The 18710-nt window shown below is 39.3% G+C and overlaps 1 protein-coding gene across 2 annotated transcripts in view; it reads right to left on the bottom strand.

Moving 5' to 3' along the window:
• Positions 1-18710, bottom strand: part of RASGEF1B (RasGEF domain family member 1B) — a gene marked incomplete at both ends in the record, with an annotated part of 588531 nt that overhangs the window by 456040 nt on the left and 113781 nt on the right. For both annotated transcript variants that reach the window (XM_080697454.1, XM_080697455.1), the window contains one exon: positions 15607-15654. In XM_080697454.1, coding sequence (XP_080553580.1) covers positions 15607-15654 — 48 coding nt within the window. The remainder of the gene's footprint in view (positions 1-15606; positions 15655-18710) is intronic.

The raw sequence follows: 18710 nt of genomic DNA, 5'->3' as shown, positions 1-18710 counted from the left end.
TCTGTGGGATTCTGTTATAGAAGCAGAAAATGTACTAAAATGAGTCCTTTTCATATTAGTGCTGGTAACTGATCCAGGATAGACAGGTTTTTTCTATCCCAGAAACACCATAAAAACTTATTTCCCATTTTTCTTTGGGGTAATACTACTAAGAAGTACTTCTGCCTCAAAAAAGGAAACAGACATTTTGCTGTTATGTATTAACTAAGAATGGCAGTGAATAATATTTTAGTGGCATCGCTTCATGCCATGTGAGATCATTTGCTAATTATGAAATGTTATAAATCCAAGGTGTGCAATAGAGAAACTCACAGGCCCACGTAATTAACATGTCTCATTTTATAGCGGGATACAAAATAATTCATTAGTCCAGAAATACTTGCTTATAAAATGCTATAGTTATTATCTCAATTTTCCCATATTATTCTCTTCCTTGAGGTCTAAATTGAGGTACATTTTATAAACTTTAATCTTCAAACAATTCTCACAGAGACAATGATTCATTCTGTTGGCAGAGAATCCCTATGAAATATTACCTTTACTAGTTCAGGTTTAGCTAAGACATCAAAAGCTTCTATGTAGCTAGAACAGATTTTAGTAACAGGGATTGGCAGCACGAGGAATGGAAAAACTATTGAGATGCCAAATAGAAAATAATCGAGGCAAGCTGGGCATGGTGGCGCACGCATGTAATCCCAGCACTCAGGAGGCTGAGACAGGATTGTGGTTCGCGGAAAGCCTCAGCTAATTAGGCCCTCCACAACTTAGACCCTGTTTCAAATAAACAATAAAAAAAAAAACATGGCAGGGGGTGTAGCTCGGAAGTAGAATGCCTCTGGGTTCCATCCTCAAACTCACACACACACACACACACACACAAATAATAATAATAATAATAAAATAAAATAAAATAATCAAGGCAGCCCAAAGATTAGCAAGAGCAGAAAGTCACAACCATCATTAGACTAAAGGGATGAAGGAAGGAGGCAGGGACACTCGGGCCACCTGGAGGAAAGTGGTACCCTGCCTTCTACCATCCTCCAACCTTCCAGTACCTCCTATAGGTTAACCCCTGCCAGAAACCAACTGTCAAGGAGGAGCCTGGGAATCAATCCTGCCTTTAAGGCTCAGTCCCCACTGCTATAGGGAACAGAGCAGAGGAGAGGTAAGGAATGCAAGCAGACAGGGCCAGGACTAACAAGCACATCCACACAGAACAACGGCAGCAAGATCTTCAGGAACAATCAAAGGCCCCCATCTGAGAAGCAGCATGCCGAGATCATTGCCTGGAATTCTAATACCAGAGCACAAAACAAGGGGGAATCTAGTCTTTGATTTTGCAGCTAATGAAATTATAAATCAAAGCCACAGGGAAAGCCTTCCTACTCAGCTTTGTAGCAGCACTTACATGTATTTCAGAAAACCCCGCTAGCATCATTACAATCAGCTTTAGGAGCAGTCTAGGCAGCTTTGCAAAAAAAGGAATATATATTTCCTATTAGGGAGAAGAAAAATGAATTCAGTTTTTATATTGTTGTTGTTGCCTTTTGGGGGTGGCGTCTAACTTCCAAGCTTTTCTGTAAGATGTAAATATCTGCTGCCTGCTTCCTCTGATGTGCTTATCTGTGGATTACTGAATATATTAAAAAATGTTTTTACTTTTTCAGGTGAAAATTGTGTGAATATAAGGTATTATAATTAATTGTTGCAATGATACTCCTCATTAAAATAAAAAGTTATATTCAAACACAAACCTTTAAAGTAAAAACTGAAAATTAGTACAGAAAAGAATCTATTGTACAAACTGAATATGCTCTTGTTAGTGTAATAAATACAATTTTTTAAATTATTACTTTTTATCCTTTTATTTCATATATAATCAGAAACTAGAGTATAATTAGATATGGTGCTATAAATTATTGGGATTTGTAGAAAGCAGAAAACTTGAAAAATACAAAAAAAATCATATTCCCAGTGCAAATATTCATGTTTATGTCACGAATTATACTGAGAACCCCAGATAGGGTAAGTCCCAAGGTGGACAATGACAGTCTCCATTTTATCTTAAGTCTAAATCATGATCACAGCTCTCAATTGTTAATAGCACAAAGGAGCAATGGGGACAAGAACACAGCAAAATAGAACATTTGCTGCCTTTCCCATCACTCTGTGACAGCAGGAGTCTGGGTCTAAGGAAAGTCAGAATGTCCTAGGATGTCATTTACTATAAATCCATGGCCTGGATCGCCAAAAGAGCTTCCTATCCTCAATTAGAATAGTATTTTAGAGACTCCATAGATGGTCTCATACAAAAATAATATCTCTACAAGAGTGAAAACTAAAGTTCCATTAGAAAAGATTTTCTTTACCTTCTTTCTTCAGTTTTACTGCCTGCCTTGCCCTTAAAATGTTTCAAGCTAGCAACATTAGATTTTTACTTCTAGAAGACCCAAAGAGGTTTCCCCAAGCTTGAAATCAATATTACACAATTTAGCACCAAATAATTTTACAATCTGATTTTTTTTTTTTTTTTTAGGTATTGGGGATGGAACCCAGGGGCATTCTACCTCTGAGCTACACCTGCAGCCCTGTTTTTTATTCTTTATTATAAAACAGGCTTTCACTGAGTTGCAGAGGGCCTCAATAAGTAACTGAAGCTTATGGCAAACCTGGATCCTCCCGCCTCAGCCTCCCAAATGCTGGGATTACAAGTGCGCAACACCATGTCCAGCTGATATTTTTTATATATGCATTATTCTCAACATTCACTGATGAAAGCCTCAGCATCCATTGATGACATAAGCCAAGGCCAAGTCTCCTATTTCCCCCATTATCTAACTCCCAAACCCACCCACCCAGCACCTAATACATGCTCAGTAAATGCCTTCGCTATGACTGACTCTGGTTTCAAAATAAAACCAACATTCTCGCATAAAGATTACAGATTACATTCTGGAACACACTCCACCAGATACTCACCTGGCTCTCTGCCTTTCTCCATGCTGACTATTTCCACATAACAGCTCTTCAGAGAGGCCTTCTTTGACTGTAATGCAGACTTTCCTACCGCTTTCCATATCTAATACTATAGCTAAGAGGTATAGGACTGAGTAAGTTCTAGAATATGAGCTCCACAGAGACAAAGCCATATTCCAGCTCCTAGAACAGAGCCTCGTTCATACAGACAACCCGTGAGTGAGTGTGCGACAAATCAGTGTGTGACAGAATGAGAAATTATGTACAAAAGCAAGGAATGGGCCTACAAAAGGCTTAAAATGACATTAAAGCCCTTTTTAAATATTGAACTTTAAACTTTATGCACATAAACCAACTAAATTTGACCCCACAAACTGACAATTGTAGAAAGTCCAAATGATACATACAATGCATAAAGAAACCAACCATTTCCAAAGGAAGCATTCTGAAAAGTTTGGGGCAGACTCTGGAAATTTCATGTAATTTCAATGTACATGTAAACATAATAAATGCTTATTAATGGATAAAAAATTTAAAAATGTAACTCTTTCCGAGTGTAATCCTTTGAAACGTAATATTTGGTAAACATGAAAGATTCTAAAAAGAAGAATACTTTGTATTTAATCCATAGATTTTAAATTGTCTATTTAATAATGTTGACATTTTTTGTATTTTAATAAATTGTAAATATTTATTTTGGGGGTCTCAGTTTCTTCATCTGTAAAATGTAGATAAATATACTAATTCATAGTATTAGTATGCACCAAAAATTGCAAAATACATAAAAAGTGCTCAGTACAGTGCTTGCACTAGAAAAAAAAAAACTAAAATCAAAAGCCAATAAAATCCCTAAAATATAAAATATAAATATAAAATATTTTAAAATATAATATAGCTGGGCGTGGTGGCACATGCTTATAATCCCCGTGCTTGGGAGGCTGAGACAGGAGGATCACGCAGGTTCGAAGCCAGCCTCGCTGACTTAAGAGACCCTGTTTTCAAATAAAAAATATAAAATAGGTCTGGGAGTGTAGCCTGGAGGTAGAAGGCCCCTGGGTTACATCCCCAGTACTACTACTACTACTACTACTACTACTACTAATAATAATAATAATAATAATAATAATAATAATACAAGATACCAGAATGCATTATTTATTCATAGCCTCATTTTCAATTATTCTTTCAAAAAGTAACACCATCTGATGACCTTAAATGTCTCCAGTATAGACTTGCCCCAAACTTACATTTATTACATTTATTTACTTACTTTGCTTTCTTCTTATTCCTTCATGTATGGTTAGAGATTCATTTTTAAATTATGTATAAATAGGTTATATTACCCATACAATTAATAAAGAGTTCATCATTACAAGACACTTGTCAAATATTTATTGTCAAAAGGGGACTGGGTCTAACAGGACTGAGGATCACTCAGCAGATAATGATTATTTTTAGTGGGCTGAGTGGTGTTGGAAAACCCACCACATGTTTTTTAAGCCTGGTTATTGTAGTAGCAAAAGTCTGAAATTGAAGGTAAGTTTCTATAAGAAATATGCCAATAAAGTGGGCAGAAGGGCTTACAGCATGCTGCTTAATTGAACAGAACTTCTCTTCCCTGTGCGGCACTCCTTCTCAGACACAGCACCTTGCCCAGCCAGCCCGCTCAGCCCTCTGCTCCAGCCCTGCAGGCATGGAGAAGCAGACAGATAATGAAGCACTTGAAGTCGAGGCATCACAGACCACTGAGTTCTTTACAATTTCATGAAGCACCGCGCGAGGAAAAACACAGTTCCATCCACGAAAGCTTGAACATTAAAGCACGATGGTGGCGAGGGAAGGCAGTAGGGCAGGAAAAGAGGAGGAGCCAGTGAAAAGATAGGAGGATTGAATAGCTCTGACTGGGAAGAAGGAATCTGGGAAGAAAGGCCCACTGGACTCTCTGGACTTGAAGTACACAACTTAGGCTATCTCTACTAAGATACTGACTTTCAATTCTTAAAAAGCTCAAATTTTTGGAAAACATGTGTTATGGTTTTGGACTGTTATGGTTTGGGAAACTGTCCCTGGGGACCTTTGTTAGGCTCCCCAAGACTATTCCCATAAAACCATAGGTTCTTGTCCTGAGCTAAGGATAGATGTCCAATAGCCTGGACTCTTGCTGATTTAAAGGAGTTTATTAAAAGATAGAAATACAGAAGACAGTTACAGCCCCATGCATTTCATGAGTGGCATGGGGGGGGGGTTGAATGAATTTACCGAAGATTTCTGGACCCAGCGTATTCTTATAGCCAGTCTCCTACCCCACAAAGATCCGCCCCGCCCCCTACAACCCAGTCTTTTGATGTGGGGGATTCCTTCCTGCAGGTCTGTCCTGTTTCCCTAAGCCCCAAAATGTGTGAATTGATCATCGCTTATGGCATCCTCTCATGATTATCGAAGTCTGGGATCTCCTGAAGGTTTATGGCATCCTTCCACTTCCCTGGGAAATCTTATCTTTTTAATGGAAAAGGGCCTGAAACTATCTCTGTTGTCTTGATCTCCCTTGGTGTCTGGAATCCTGCAGCCCCTTTCTCTCCTAGCTTCTTTACTACCAAAGATATATTTGAAAAATTGAAAATCTTCCCAGTACTGGTATATATGGACATTTCAGGAAGGACAGGGGAAGAACAGAAAGCATGGAAGCCAGAAAGGGACTAGCAGCAGGCTCGAGGGACCTCAGACACACACCCAGAGACTGGAAGATTTTTTTCCACGTGTGCACCACCTCCGGGTGCAGGATCCCCTTTGCTCCCCATTCTGGGCTCAAACTTTATGGCAAAACAGTCTTGTCCCCTTAGCTTTCACCTCTGCTAACAGGTATTTGTTCATTGTCTTGGATTCACTATTTTTAGGTTTCTATCCTACCTCCTGCTTCTTTCTCTCTCCTCCCCACTTTTTTCCTCTCCCCTCCTCCCTCTCTCTGATATTCGTTGGACAAAAATCATCTAATGTAATAAAGACATTAGGTCTTGTCTTCCCACTGATTGATTCAGCTCCTCTAGGCCAACCTACACATGGCTGTTCTGAGGTCCCTCGCCCTGCTCCAGTAGGCTCTGCCAGGAGAGTGGCATCACCTCAGCGTCCACAGGATGTGATGCCCTAACCATGTCTAAGACATCCTTGCAGAAGTAAGTGGGACAGTTCCTTGGATGTGAGCAGGTTCTGTGTTCATGCTGCCTGGGTCCTGACTCTGTTATTAGCTGTAACCTTGGACAAGTTACTCAACACCTTTAAGCCTCAGTTTTATTAGCTGTTGAATAGGAAGACAAGTAGAAAATAATAAAACCTTTTAAAATCTTAGAGTGATTACTAAGATTTGGGGCACACCTTAAGCTTTGTGTCAGCCTCACTCACTTTACCTGGGACACACCTGGCCATAGCAGTGCTACTGTAACTCTGGAGCCTTCAAGCAGTGGCCTCCCTGAAACCTATCATTTGCATTTCAGTCTCCAGGTTTCCTTTTCTATCCCTTCTTTTTGTGGACTTATTTCCCCCTTATTCTTTATGCCTATTTTTATTGTTTTGTTGTTAATGTTTGAAACTATTTTTTGGCTTGAAAGGTTTGGAATAATGTCTGGACTTGGATTAATACTATTACATAGGAAGCCAGCGATATTCCTGTATAGACTCCAGTCCTTAATTTTATTTTGAAAGAAAATGATTCTTAGCGTAAATAAAATGCAGAACTGAACTTCTGTAAATCTAAGGCCTACAGGAAATGGGAGACTATGTGAAACTGAACTATCCTTTATAAAAGGGCCTTAAATATTATAATACATTAGAGGAAAACAAGTTTAAACCAAAGAATGTTTATATAGATTCTTTGTTGAAGCCAAATGTTTCAAAGAAAATGTGAACCCTAGTTAATAAATTTGCTAAGTAGACTGTATTTGCAAGATAGCCCAGAATTGATCTCAGCTTAAACATCAATATAAGGATTTAGAACTCAAGGGAGAAAGTAGCATAATATTCCACAGATTAGAGGTCAAAAACAAGTGCCATGAGAGGTCAGGAAAGCAGTGAAAGGCATGATTTGGAGATGTCAGGGGGACAGTAAGGAAAGGAAAGGGCTGTGGTGAACTGGAGCTGCCATGCCCTTCTCAAGGGGCAGTGGCCCCTCAGCTACCATTGATTATCATCATTCAGAACCCTATACTAATCCTCAGGTATTCTACTTTTTCAGGACCAGCCAGAAAACCAAATATTCTTGCAAAAGCATCCATAGTTTAAAATTTTGGCTATATATATATATATATATATATATATATATATATATATATATATATATATGTATAAATTTTTTGTGGTACTGGGGTTCCTGGAAGCCCTCCCAGACCTATTTTTACATTTTTATTTGGAAACAGTGTCTCCTAAGCCAGTGCGCGTGGCTGGCTTCAAACCTGCATGATCCTCCTGTCTCTGCCTCCCAAGCTCAGGGATTACAAGCGTGCACCACCACGCCCGGCTTGGCTCAGTATTTTTAAAGCATTAGAATGAGCTAGATAAAACAAGACTGGTTTTTTTTTTTTTTTTTTTTTGTACTGAGGATGGAACCCTTCTACCTCCAGGCTACACTTCCAGACCTATTTTATATTTTTTTATTTGGAAACAGGGTCTCTTAAGCCAACGAGGCTGGCTTCGAACCTACGCGAACCTCCTATCTCTGCTCTCAAACGCAGGGATTACAAGCGTGCGCCACCACGCCCGGCGTGAAGTTTTCTTAATCACTGCATAGAGAATGGTTTTTGTTATCAAAAGAGGGTGAATGTGTTTTCTTTCTTTCCTTCTGAAATCCTATCTTGAGCATTTTGGGGACATAGAAGATTTTAACTTATGTAAATTAAAACACCTTCTTTGTTTTGGTAACCAAAAATAAAAGGCCACTATACATAGAACGGAAGTTCAGACTTGGTATGAGTCTGACACCGGGTGTCCAGAGCAGCTTTCCTGAGGTGTGGTGCCGTGGATTGTTCAGTTAGTATTCCCATCAGGTAAGAGAAGAAAATGCATTTGGGCCGATTCACAGATCCTTTGTGACATTTCCCAGCAAAACCTCTCCTAGTTAGTTCCCACCTCCTATCAGGTTTAAGCTCACAAGTTCTCCTTTTAGAGTTCTCTCTATCCCCCCTAAAAATAAATAAATAAATAAATAAACAAACAAACAAACAAACAAACAAACAAACTGGGTTGGACTCAAGATCTAGAAAAGGACCAGCTACAAGAAAGCTGCTGGAACTCAGGAAACCACAGAGGAGCCAGGCAGTGACCAGTGACCGTGTTTAATACTGAACAAGATGAGTTGTCCACTGAGGCATTATCATTTTTTCTTTACTACCAAAATACAAGGTAAATGCTCTAAGCAATCCAGTGTGGGCCTCCCTTCCCCAAGGTCTTACGAGAATACACCTTCTGTTTGATGAAAGGAGTTCATAAGAGCATTGGCCTATGCCTGCCCTGAAGCTGAGTCTTCTGAGTTTGAGATGCTAGGTTGGGACATAAGTGACTTCTAGCATGCATTTTTCCTGGAAATGCTAAAAGGTATTTGAAAATTAAGAGAGAGAAGACAGCGATGAAGGCGCCCTATGACTGGAGCCACAGGGGAATGATATACAGAGGAGGTAAAGCTTTGGTAAGACTTAGGTGGCTCTCAGTCACGACCAGTGGAAAGAAACAAGATGAACAGGGAAATGACTCCGATTCCCATTTAATGGCTGCCATCAAAAATCTAACATACACTGCAACCCCATAAGCACAGAGAATTACTGTCAAGACGGGCATGGTGGTGCGTGCCCGTAATTCCAACCACTCCAGAGGCTGAGGCAGGAGGTTTGCAAGTTTGAGATAAATCTGGGAACTTTAGCAAGAACCCATCTCAAAAATACAATTTCAAAAAAGGAATGGGAATGTAGCTCAGTAGCCCCACGCATGACATAGACAAAGGATGTACTTGCTTTGGGAGAAGCCCGCAGCCCTCCAGGCCCTGGAGTCAGGTTGGGGAGCTTCCAGGTTGCCACAGCACAGCACTTCCCGGGAGGAAGAGCCAGTGCACACAGAGCCCCCCTCTCCCCAGGTTCCTGCCACAGGATACTATCTGGAGGCCCCACCCACACGGGGTCCTATGAGCGGATGCCCCTGCCCTCTGAACCAGTCAGATGTCCCTGCTCGGTCTCCCATGGTCCTGAGAAGCTCCTACCACTTCTAAGAAGTCTACCACACAATGTACAGTGTGGTAAACTGTAGTGAGGCCTTGATGTAGGTTCATCGATCACATCCAATGTCTCATTCTGGTGCGGGACATTGAAAGTGGAGGAGGCTGTGCATGTTGGGATGGAAACATTGAGTGGAGGGATTGAGGACAAGAGAACACTGCTGATGGGGTATCAGGAGAGAATCTGAAAATGAGAATACCACAGGCCAACATCCTAGAGCCTCTTTTAATCTGTAGCAGGAAAAAACTAAAAGCCACATCTCCAAGGGCCTGAAAATGACATCAACACCATCCCTGTCCATGGCATGGTGTGCTTGGTTGTAAAGTAGGGACATGGTGTCTTTTTCAAATGTTCTTAACATTTACAAAGCTCTTAGATACTAGATGTAAGGGCAAAGTGGGTAGGGGTAAGATATACATATAACAAAACACAATTTCTCTGTTTGGAGGAAAGCTTAGAGTTGGATGGAAAAGAGGGATATTACACTCATAAAAAAAGAGGTTGATCAGGAATTCGGATGGAAGGAAGAGATAATCACGTGCTTAATAAAAACTTGCCAACCTGAGTGCTCCAAATTGGAATATTGGCTCCCTGTCAACTATATACATTGTGACCTAGGTCATCTAACCAGTTCATGTCTCCTTCTGAATTGAACTTAGAGGTAAACAATGTAATTTTAGGAGCAAGGATAAGATCTTTCTACCAATAAGAATGGTACTCTGCTTGCTGATGCCAAAAATTCCACTCCTGAAATTCAATTTTAACAGCTCTGCCACCTATTGAAATGTAAATAGCCTTAGGAAATATTAGACTTGAAGCCATAAAATTCAAGTACAACTTACTTTGAATTTATTTATCTGACCTGAAAAGATGGTTTTGATAAGAGAAAGGATATTGTAAACTCAAGATCACTGAACACAGAGAAATGTTTGGGTGGGAGACCAATAATAGTCGAAACACTCTACTAATGAAAGGCTTTGGCAATTTAATTTTCTTTCTGGTGATAGGAAATAAAAACACCAAAGGCTTAAAGGCTTGATCCATGAAAGAATGGATAAGCTTGACTTCATTAAAATTAAAAAGTTCAGCCAGGCATGATGGCACATGCCTGCAGTCTCAGCTACTTGAGAGGCTGAAGTAAGAGGATCACTTGAGCCCATAAGTTCAAGACCAGCCTGGACAACAATGTGAGAACCACTCTGTAAAGGACCCTGTGAAGATACTGAAAAGACAGGATGTAAACAGGGAGTAAATATTTGAAGAATACACATCTGATGAGAAACTGTTATCCAAAACACATAAAGATGGTTTAAAATTCAACAATAAGATAAAAATAAGGTTAAAAAATTGGCCAAAGGCTTTTGCAGACACTTCACCAAAAAAAGAAAAAAAAATACAAAGCAAATGAAATATGTCCCATATTCCATATCATCAGGGAAATGCAAATTACAACAACAAGATACTACTATCCACCCATTACACTTTTTAATTTTTTGTATTTTTTTTCTTTTTATTGGTGCACTGTAGTCATACATCTTAGTGGAGTACAAGATGGTAGAGGCATACATGAACACATCACTCATTTAGCCCATCCCGAAATCCCTCCCCATCCCCCCCCTCATATTTGGCTTAGTGATTGACTTTGATTTGTTTGTGAATATACATCATGTACACTTCCCTCTTCCCCTCTCCCATTCCCCTCATGTAGGTCGCCTTATTTGTTCATCTGTAGTTTCTCCTTCTTCATTGAGAGTTCCTTCTATGACCCATTTTCTCCCTAACTTCTTCCATCTATGACCCTAGCTTCTCCCTAATAGAGCAGCCTATTTATTTTTTGTGACTGACTAATCTCATTTAGCATACTGGTCTCCAGTTTCATCCATTTCCCTATAAATGACATAATTTTGTTCTTCTTTATGGCTGAGTAAAATGTCATTGTGTCCATATCCCATTAAAATGGCCCAGATCCAGAACACCCACACCGCCAAGTGCAGGTAAGGATGTGAACAACAGGAACTCTTATTGCTCGTGAAAATGCTAAATGGTACCACCACTTTGAAAGACAGTTTAGCACTGTCTTCCAAAACTGAATATACTCTTAACCATTCAACCCAGTAATCACACTCTTTGGTATCTACCAAAGGAGTCGAAAGCTTATGTGTACGTACACACACACACACACACACACACACACACACACACACACAATTTGGATATAACCACGATTCCCTACAGGAGACCAGTGGATTAAGTAAACTGGTACATCCAAACAGAGAAATATTTTTCAGTATTTGAAAAAAGCTAACTGTTTAGCTGTGAAAAGATATGGAGAAAATATAAAGGCATATTATTAAATGAAAGCAGCCAATATAAAAAGTTTAGTGCATGATTCCAGCTATATGATTTTCTGGGAAAGGGAAAATGATAGGGTCAGTAAAAAGATCAGTGGTTGCCAAGGGGTCAGGGGAAGGAAAAGTTAACCACAGAGGATTTTTAGGTCAGCGAAAGCAATGTGTATAATACTGTAATGGGAGATACATGTTATTACACATTTGTCAAAACCCAGAGAATGTATTCCACCAAGAGTGAACCCTACAACAAGGTATGGACTTTGGGTGATAGTAATGAAAACGTAACTCCTCAACAGAAACAAATGTGCCTCTCTGGTGAGCATTGGCAATGGGGAGGCTAAGCATGTGTGGGGACAGAGGACACATGAGAAATCTCTGGTGCTTCTGCTCCAATTTGCTGTGAACCTAAAACTGCTCTAAAAAATTAAAGTCTACTATTTTAAAAATTAAATGAAATTTAATTTTTATTAAGTTTTAATATTTTATTAATTTATTGTAATAATTATAATATCTTATTAATTTTTTATTTTACTAACAGCGCCACCACTGAATGTTTGCAAAGTGGCCAGAACACCAATTACATGCTATGTTTACTAGGAAGATTATTATTCATCTTGAAAAGATACTCAGGGAGTAGCAAGTGGGTTTTGTGGAAGAGCAGTCTGATTCGTCTCAGCCCCACTCACTGACGCTCGACACTTGGAAGGACATGTTCTGTCTTTGCCCTCCATGCATTTATTTTCCTCTGCTTCCCTGATCCCTGGGGCTCCAGGGCAGGTTTTGAGTAATCCCCTGTCCTACAGACTATGCCTTAGTATGATCTAATGTCTTTGACTTTCACCAGAATTTCTAGAAAGATCAGCAACACCTATTATGACTTTGACAACATGACTATGACTTCGCATCTCTCTGAGGAAAATCCTGGATATCACCACTAACTGGCTGTCTTCCAAGGCCCACTTTCCCTTAATGCTGTGGCCTCAGTACATAAATAAAGAAAGCAATCCCCTTACTTGCCTTAGGACAACTAAGGCAGTTAACGCTTTGAAACCAAAGGAAAGTGAGCATAAAGGGGATTTACACAAGATAGGTGGCTGATCTCACCACAGCTAGCTACTACAGGGCCCTAAGGCCCTGGCTTTCCACGGCTGTCCATCAGGAGTGGCAACTGCCTTATCGCTACACCTATAAATCTCCTCCGGACATAGGTCAACTCTGTAGCAGGCTTGGTACATATTTTACCCACACAATAGCACTGTGTTTATCTAACAACACACACACACACACACACACACACACACACACACACACATCAGGAATAAGACTACATGGGGGAGAATGGTCAGCCGAGCTATTGCAACCTGCTCCTCCACTAACAGCAACAGTCTTGAGGACAGGATCCATGCGTCAGTGTTTACATCTCCCCTGATAAATAATCAACACAATGTGTAGTACAACTAGGTATCCAATAAATAAATAATTGAATTCAATGATTTATCCCACTGCTTAAAATATAAAGTGAAAGAATAACTCAATGCTCTTAGTTCATGTCTGATAAATTCTGAGTTTAAGGACATCATTAATAAGGCTTCCCCCGATCAATTTCCAGTTTTACCATCTTTGTTTACTGTTCACTTTCAAACACAGAAGATGTTAAAATATGCTAAATTGGTGCAATTATAATCAACTAAATAAGCAATACAATGAAAAAGGGAATACCTCAAGGCAAAGAAAAGCAATACTCTCAAAACTACACATATAGTCATGGAGGCAGAAAGAAATTTCTATACCCCCAAAAAATGCCATATCTAACAAGAGTTAGTATTTACTGTGCACTTACTGTGTGCTAGGAAGTATCACAGACACATTGCTTATTTTATTCAATCCTACAACAAACCCACAAGCTAAAAATTATCATCTCCCTTTTGCAGATTTTAAAAGATGCGGAGAAATGTTTTTGTCCATGGTCACTTGGTTAAGTCATTAAGAGCATGAACTTTGGAGCCAGACTAATTAGACTTAAGTTCTGAACCTGCCCTTCCTAGCTGTGTGACTTTGAAGGAACAAAACATCTGTGCCTTGGTTTTCTCATCTGAAAAATGGAACTCTCCTCTCTGAAGACCCATTGGATTACAGCACTTTGTGTGCCCCTCAGGGACAACAGCATTTCCAAGCCAAAACCCCTCCCCAGAGCTCTGGATGTCAGCTCTATGCGCAGCTCCTTTAAGTGTGTAAGAAATTTTAGTAATCCCAACTCTTTCCTTTGTTCCCTCAGCTATATGGGTGGCAGCAGCTTCCTGGAATTGCTACTTCATGATACCTTATAGCTAATTCTCTTTGTATCCTTTTTATTACCTAGTCAATGACTTTACACATGACCAACAGTTCTTCCTATTCTTTTTTCAAGTTTTATTGGTGCATTATAGTCTCACATCATAATGTCGTTCAAGGTGATCCTAACATACATGCAGTTTTTTTTTCTATTTAAGTTCTCTGTTGGAATTACTGGTGTGAGTTCCTTCTCCAGGCACACCCTGAGGGATACAAGAACACCTACTTCAGAAGACTGTTGAGAGTATTAAATGAGTTAATCATGGTAGAGCATTCCTGGGGTAGCTGGAGCACAGGGTTTGCTCTATTGATGTGAGTGTTACTGACTGCTAAGTACTGGAGCTGGCTGGGGTCTGTCTTCCCAATCAACATGATACTTCTCTAATAAAAATAGCAACTATCTACACAGTGCTTCCATACCCATCACCTCTTTCTACCTTCTTAAGCCCCTCTCAGATGTTCTACATTCCTGCAAGGTATTTTCTCTGACAACAGACATCAAGAAAGGTGTTCTGAAGTAATATGTCAGTTGCCCAAAATGTTTTGCAAGAACACCAACCTCTCTAAAATTGAACACAAGCCTCACCAATCTCTAAAAAATCCATGTGTAAAGCCAGGTGTGGTGGTGCACGCTTCTAATCCCAGTACTTGAGAGGCTGAGACAAGAGGATCATGGTTCGCAGACAGCCTCAGCTGCTTAGTGAGGCCCCCTGCAACTCAGTAAGACCCTGTTTCAAAAATTGAAGAATAAGAGCCAGACATGGTGGTGCATGCTTATAATCCCAGCATTGGGGAGGCTGAGACCAAAGGATCATGGTTCACGGACAGCCTCAGCTACCTAGTGAGGCCCTCTGCAACTCAGTGAGACCCTGTTCCAAAATAAAGAATAAAAATAGAGCTGGGGATATAGCTCAGAGGTAGAATGCCCCTGGGTTCCATTTCCAGTGCCACAAAAAAAAAAAAAAAAATCCATGTATAGCGTTATTCCATGTGTCACAAGAAATTAATATAATTTAAATATATGTATACCTGAGGAATAACTTCCAATTTTCTATGGTTTTTATTTAAAACAATCAATGAAATATCGATTTTTAAAAATTATTAAGTACTTCTTTTGTGCTAGACACTGAAATAGAAATGCTTCCACATATATGATCTCATTTTATCCTTAAGATATACCACTCCAGGGAATCTGATCATCTTCGCCCAAATATGTCTGAGGTCACATGACAATATGAGAGAACCAAGATTAAAACCTATTCTTTCTTACTCACAGAGCTCATGTTTCAACCAATTCATCACAGGCCATAGGCGAAGGTCACCCAGAATCTTAGGGAATGAAGTTCAGAAAAAGTATAAACTGAGATTGGAAAGATTCTACCACTGGGAAGGGCTTAAAATAACAGAAGGGAATCTAGTTCCACTGACTCACTTTTTCAAATTCCTTTAAATTAGGATTCTCAGCTTCTGTCATTGATTTTCAACAATCTCTCTCAAATTCTGTTTTATTCCAAGGATGTCTACCCAATTTCAGTTTTAATACTATGAAGACAAAGAAAAAAATTTTTTTTAAAAATTTAAAATGCTGTTTCTAGATATATCCTGACTTCCAAAGACAAGTAATTCTTTTTGGAAAGAAACACACACCAAAAATAATTATTTCTTAAAGGAGCGATGCAGAAGGGAATAAAACATACCTTTTGCTTGGTGCTCGATTTCAGGCCAACTCGGGAATGACTTTTGGACTAGGGGAAAAATGAAAAAGAAATCTATGAGAAACAATGCAATGGTAAAATTTATTCTGAAGTCATTTCTTCTAAAAAGTATACATTTTAAGTAAAAAAAAAAATTATTTCCCCTAACCTTCCCTCGCAGACTCCAGAAATCTAAGGATAAAAATACAGCACAGATGCCACTATTGTATTTTAACACACTGGATGGAAACCCACTTTAAGTCCGAGAGCTGAGAATGCGAAGTCAAGCCTACACTTTGTCAATGTCTTGTTCATATTTACCAGTTCAGCATCTTTTCCTAGAGGACACTGGCAGAAACCAAAACTGCAGCATAGAAAGAAATACTTGCAGCTATAATAAGGCAGAGGAAAATGGGGAGGGGGTGAATAAAAGCAGAGGCAAGGAAGAAAGGAAAGGAGAGGGAGAGAAGAGATGCCCTGGTGCATGAATGCCACTCTCACTATGAAGTACATTGTGATGTGAAAAAAATGCACCAATAAATCTATTTTAAAAATTGAAGAAAGAGAAAACAGAGGCACAGTGAAAAAAGAGCAAACTTAAGGCAGTATTTCCAAGTGTGTTTCTATAGGACAGATTTTAATCTCTGCTAATTTAAATAAATTTTTATTAGACTAAAACAAAGCCTTGAAAACATCAGTTTATGCACAGGGCTTTTTTTCTTTCCAGTTTGCTCATGATTATCTAAACTAATGTGGAATTAGGAAAAATAAAGCAGGCATTAAACTTTGCATAAAAATATTTTTATTAAACAAATTTTTTATTGAACATAAATGGTATACATTTAAACTATATTTGGTGCCCTCTTCCCCCGCCCCCATTTTCCCTTCCCCCCCTCCCACAGAATATTAATAGTAGTTTTAAATAATGAGAAAATAGTAAAAGTCAGGCTTACTTTATTTTGTACTCAGATAGTGAATATATTGGGCCATAAGTGTACCATGAATCAAAGTTAACTCAGCCAATTACTACAGCATAGCTAGAAAAAAAATGTCTTCCTAAGTCAGCAGTCTCAAACTTCTTGGTCTGTGTGTTAGCTTTTTCATCACTGTGACTAAAAGATCTGACAAGAATGTCTTAAAGGAGGAAAGGTATATCTGGCTCATGGTTTCAGAGGATAAGTCCATGGATGGCTGGCTCCTGGGCATAAACATCATGGGGACAGGGCATAGAGGAGAAAGCTGCTCAGCTCATGGTGGCTGGGAAGCAGAGAGCTGGAGGAGGTGAGGCACCAGGGACACACAGTTCTCCAGCCCATACCTCCTGTCGTGCTCCACCTCTCAGCCATGCTTCACTGGGGAAATGCTCTTAATGCATGAGCTTTGGGGGGGATATTCCAGACCTAACCTCTAACAAAATCCTTTCACAGTCTTAAAAACATAGATTAGGCCAGGCATGGTGGCACAAACTTGCAATCCCAGCGCTTGGGAGGCTGAGACAGAAGGAATGCGCAGGTTCGAAGCCAGCCTCAGCAGCTTAGTGAGGCTTTCAACAACATAGTGAGACCCTGTTTCCAAGTAAAATATAAAATAGTTCTAGGAGGCCAGGTGTGGTGGCGCACGCTTGTAAACGCCGTGCTTGGGAGGCAGAGACAGGAGGATCGCGCTGGTTCGAAGCCAGCCCCGCTGGCTTAAGAGACCCTGTTCCCAAAAATTAAAAAGTATAAAATAGGTCTGGGGGTGTAGCCCGGAGGTAGAAGGGCTTCCAGGAACCCCAGTACCACCAAAAAAAAAAAAAAAAAAAAAATAGGTCTGGGAGTATAGCCTGGAGGTAGAAAGCCTCTGGGTTCCACCCCCAGTACCACCAAAAAAAAAAAAAAAAAAAAAAAAAAACATAGATTAGGGCTTCCAAACAATTATTTTATCCATTGATATTCACTATTCTAAAATTAGAAATGAAAAACTTTAAATATGTATTTATGAATTCACTTTTAAGTAGTAATAATAATCCCATTACATGAAATATATTTTGTTTTATGTATATATCAAAACAAAATAAGAGAAGATAGCATTTACATTTTTGCAAATCTCTTGAATGATTTTTAAATAGAAGATAACTAGATTCTCATATCTGTTTTGCATTTAACTTATTTTCATAGGTCTTTGTTTGCAATAAATAAATAAAATGCAACCTAAGATATGTAGTTAGAAAGAAACAAGTATTAGAAAACAAGTGGCAATTTCTTAAGGGTTAGTTGCAATGGAGAGCCTGAAATCATATCACAAACATGTTATACTTTGTAACATAAACATTTGTTGCTCCATCTCGCACTTTGAATAGATCTTCTATAACTGCATTCGTCGTTTTTAAAACCATGGTTCAGTGAGTTATTCCCAGCTCCCAATATGGACCCACATCATTACCTAGCACCTAAAAATCATATTTATTAATCACAAATCTCACAAGAAAAATTCAACTGCTGATAAGCTATTAAGATCACTGCAACAGATACAGTTTTCAAAATTCAAATTTTCCCTTTGAAACTCAGATTTTATCATAGGCAACAAATACTTTAAGGAAATTGCTTTCAAACAGAGGCAAGTTCAGCTTATAATTCAATCACACAGGTGCGTTTCCCCACGACAGCCACTGAACATTTGAACTCAACAAAAGTGCCTCATGCGTACTTCTCATTTTATCACACAGAATGCTAAAAGGATGCATACTTGTGGGTTGAGATCTGGCAAACTTAATCATGTTTACTCTTCCATCAAGGGCATTCTCAAGTGAAACAGGTTTTTTTTTTCTTCTTCTTCTTCCTGCAATGCAAATGCTCAGTAGTGAAATTATAATGATTACAATGGAGTCTGGTGCTACTGCCTTAAGTCATGCTAAAGCACGAAGGATTTTGGTCACTACTGCTCTTGCACTATCAGTGTAAACATCATTCATTGCTACACTTTGGATGTCAAATGTTCTCCAAAGCTCCATATATTAAGGTTTAGCCCCCAGCGTGGTGTGCACTACTGGGAGGTGGTGGAAGTTTGAAGAGATGGGACCTTGTGGAGGTCCTCGGGTCACTGGGGGGACTCCCTCAAAGTCACTGAGA

The sequence above is a fragment of the Muscardinus avellanarius genome (genome assembly GCF_963383645.1).
Source record: "Muscardinus avellanarius genome assembly, chromosome: 6".
NCBI lineage: Eukaryota > Metazoa > Chordata > Mammalia > Rodentia > Gliridae > Muscardinus > Muscardinus avellanarius.
The sequence above is the reverse complement of the archived record's forward strand: the minus strand, read 5'-3'. Positions and strand labels throughout refer to the sequence as shown.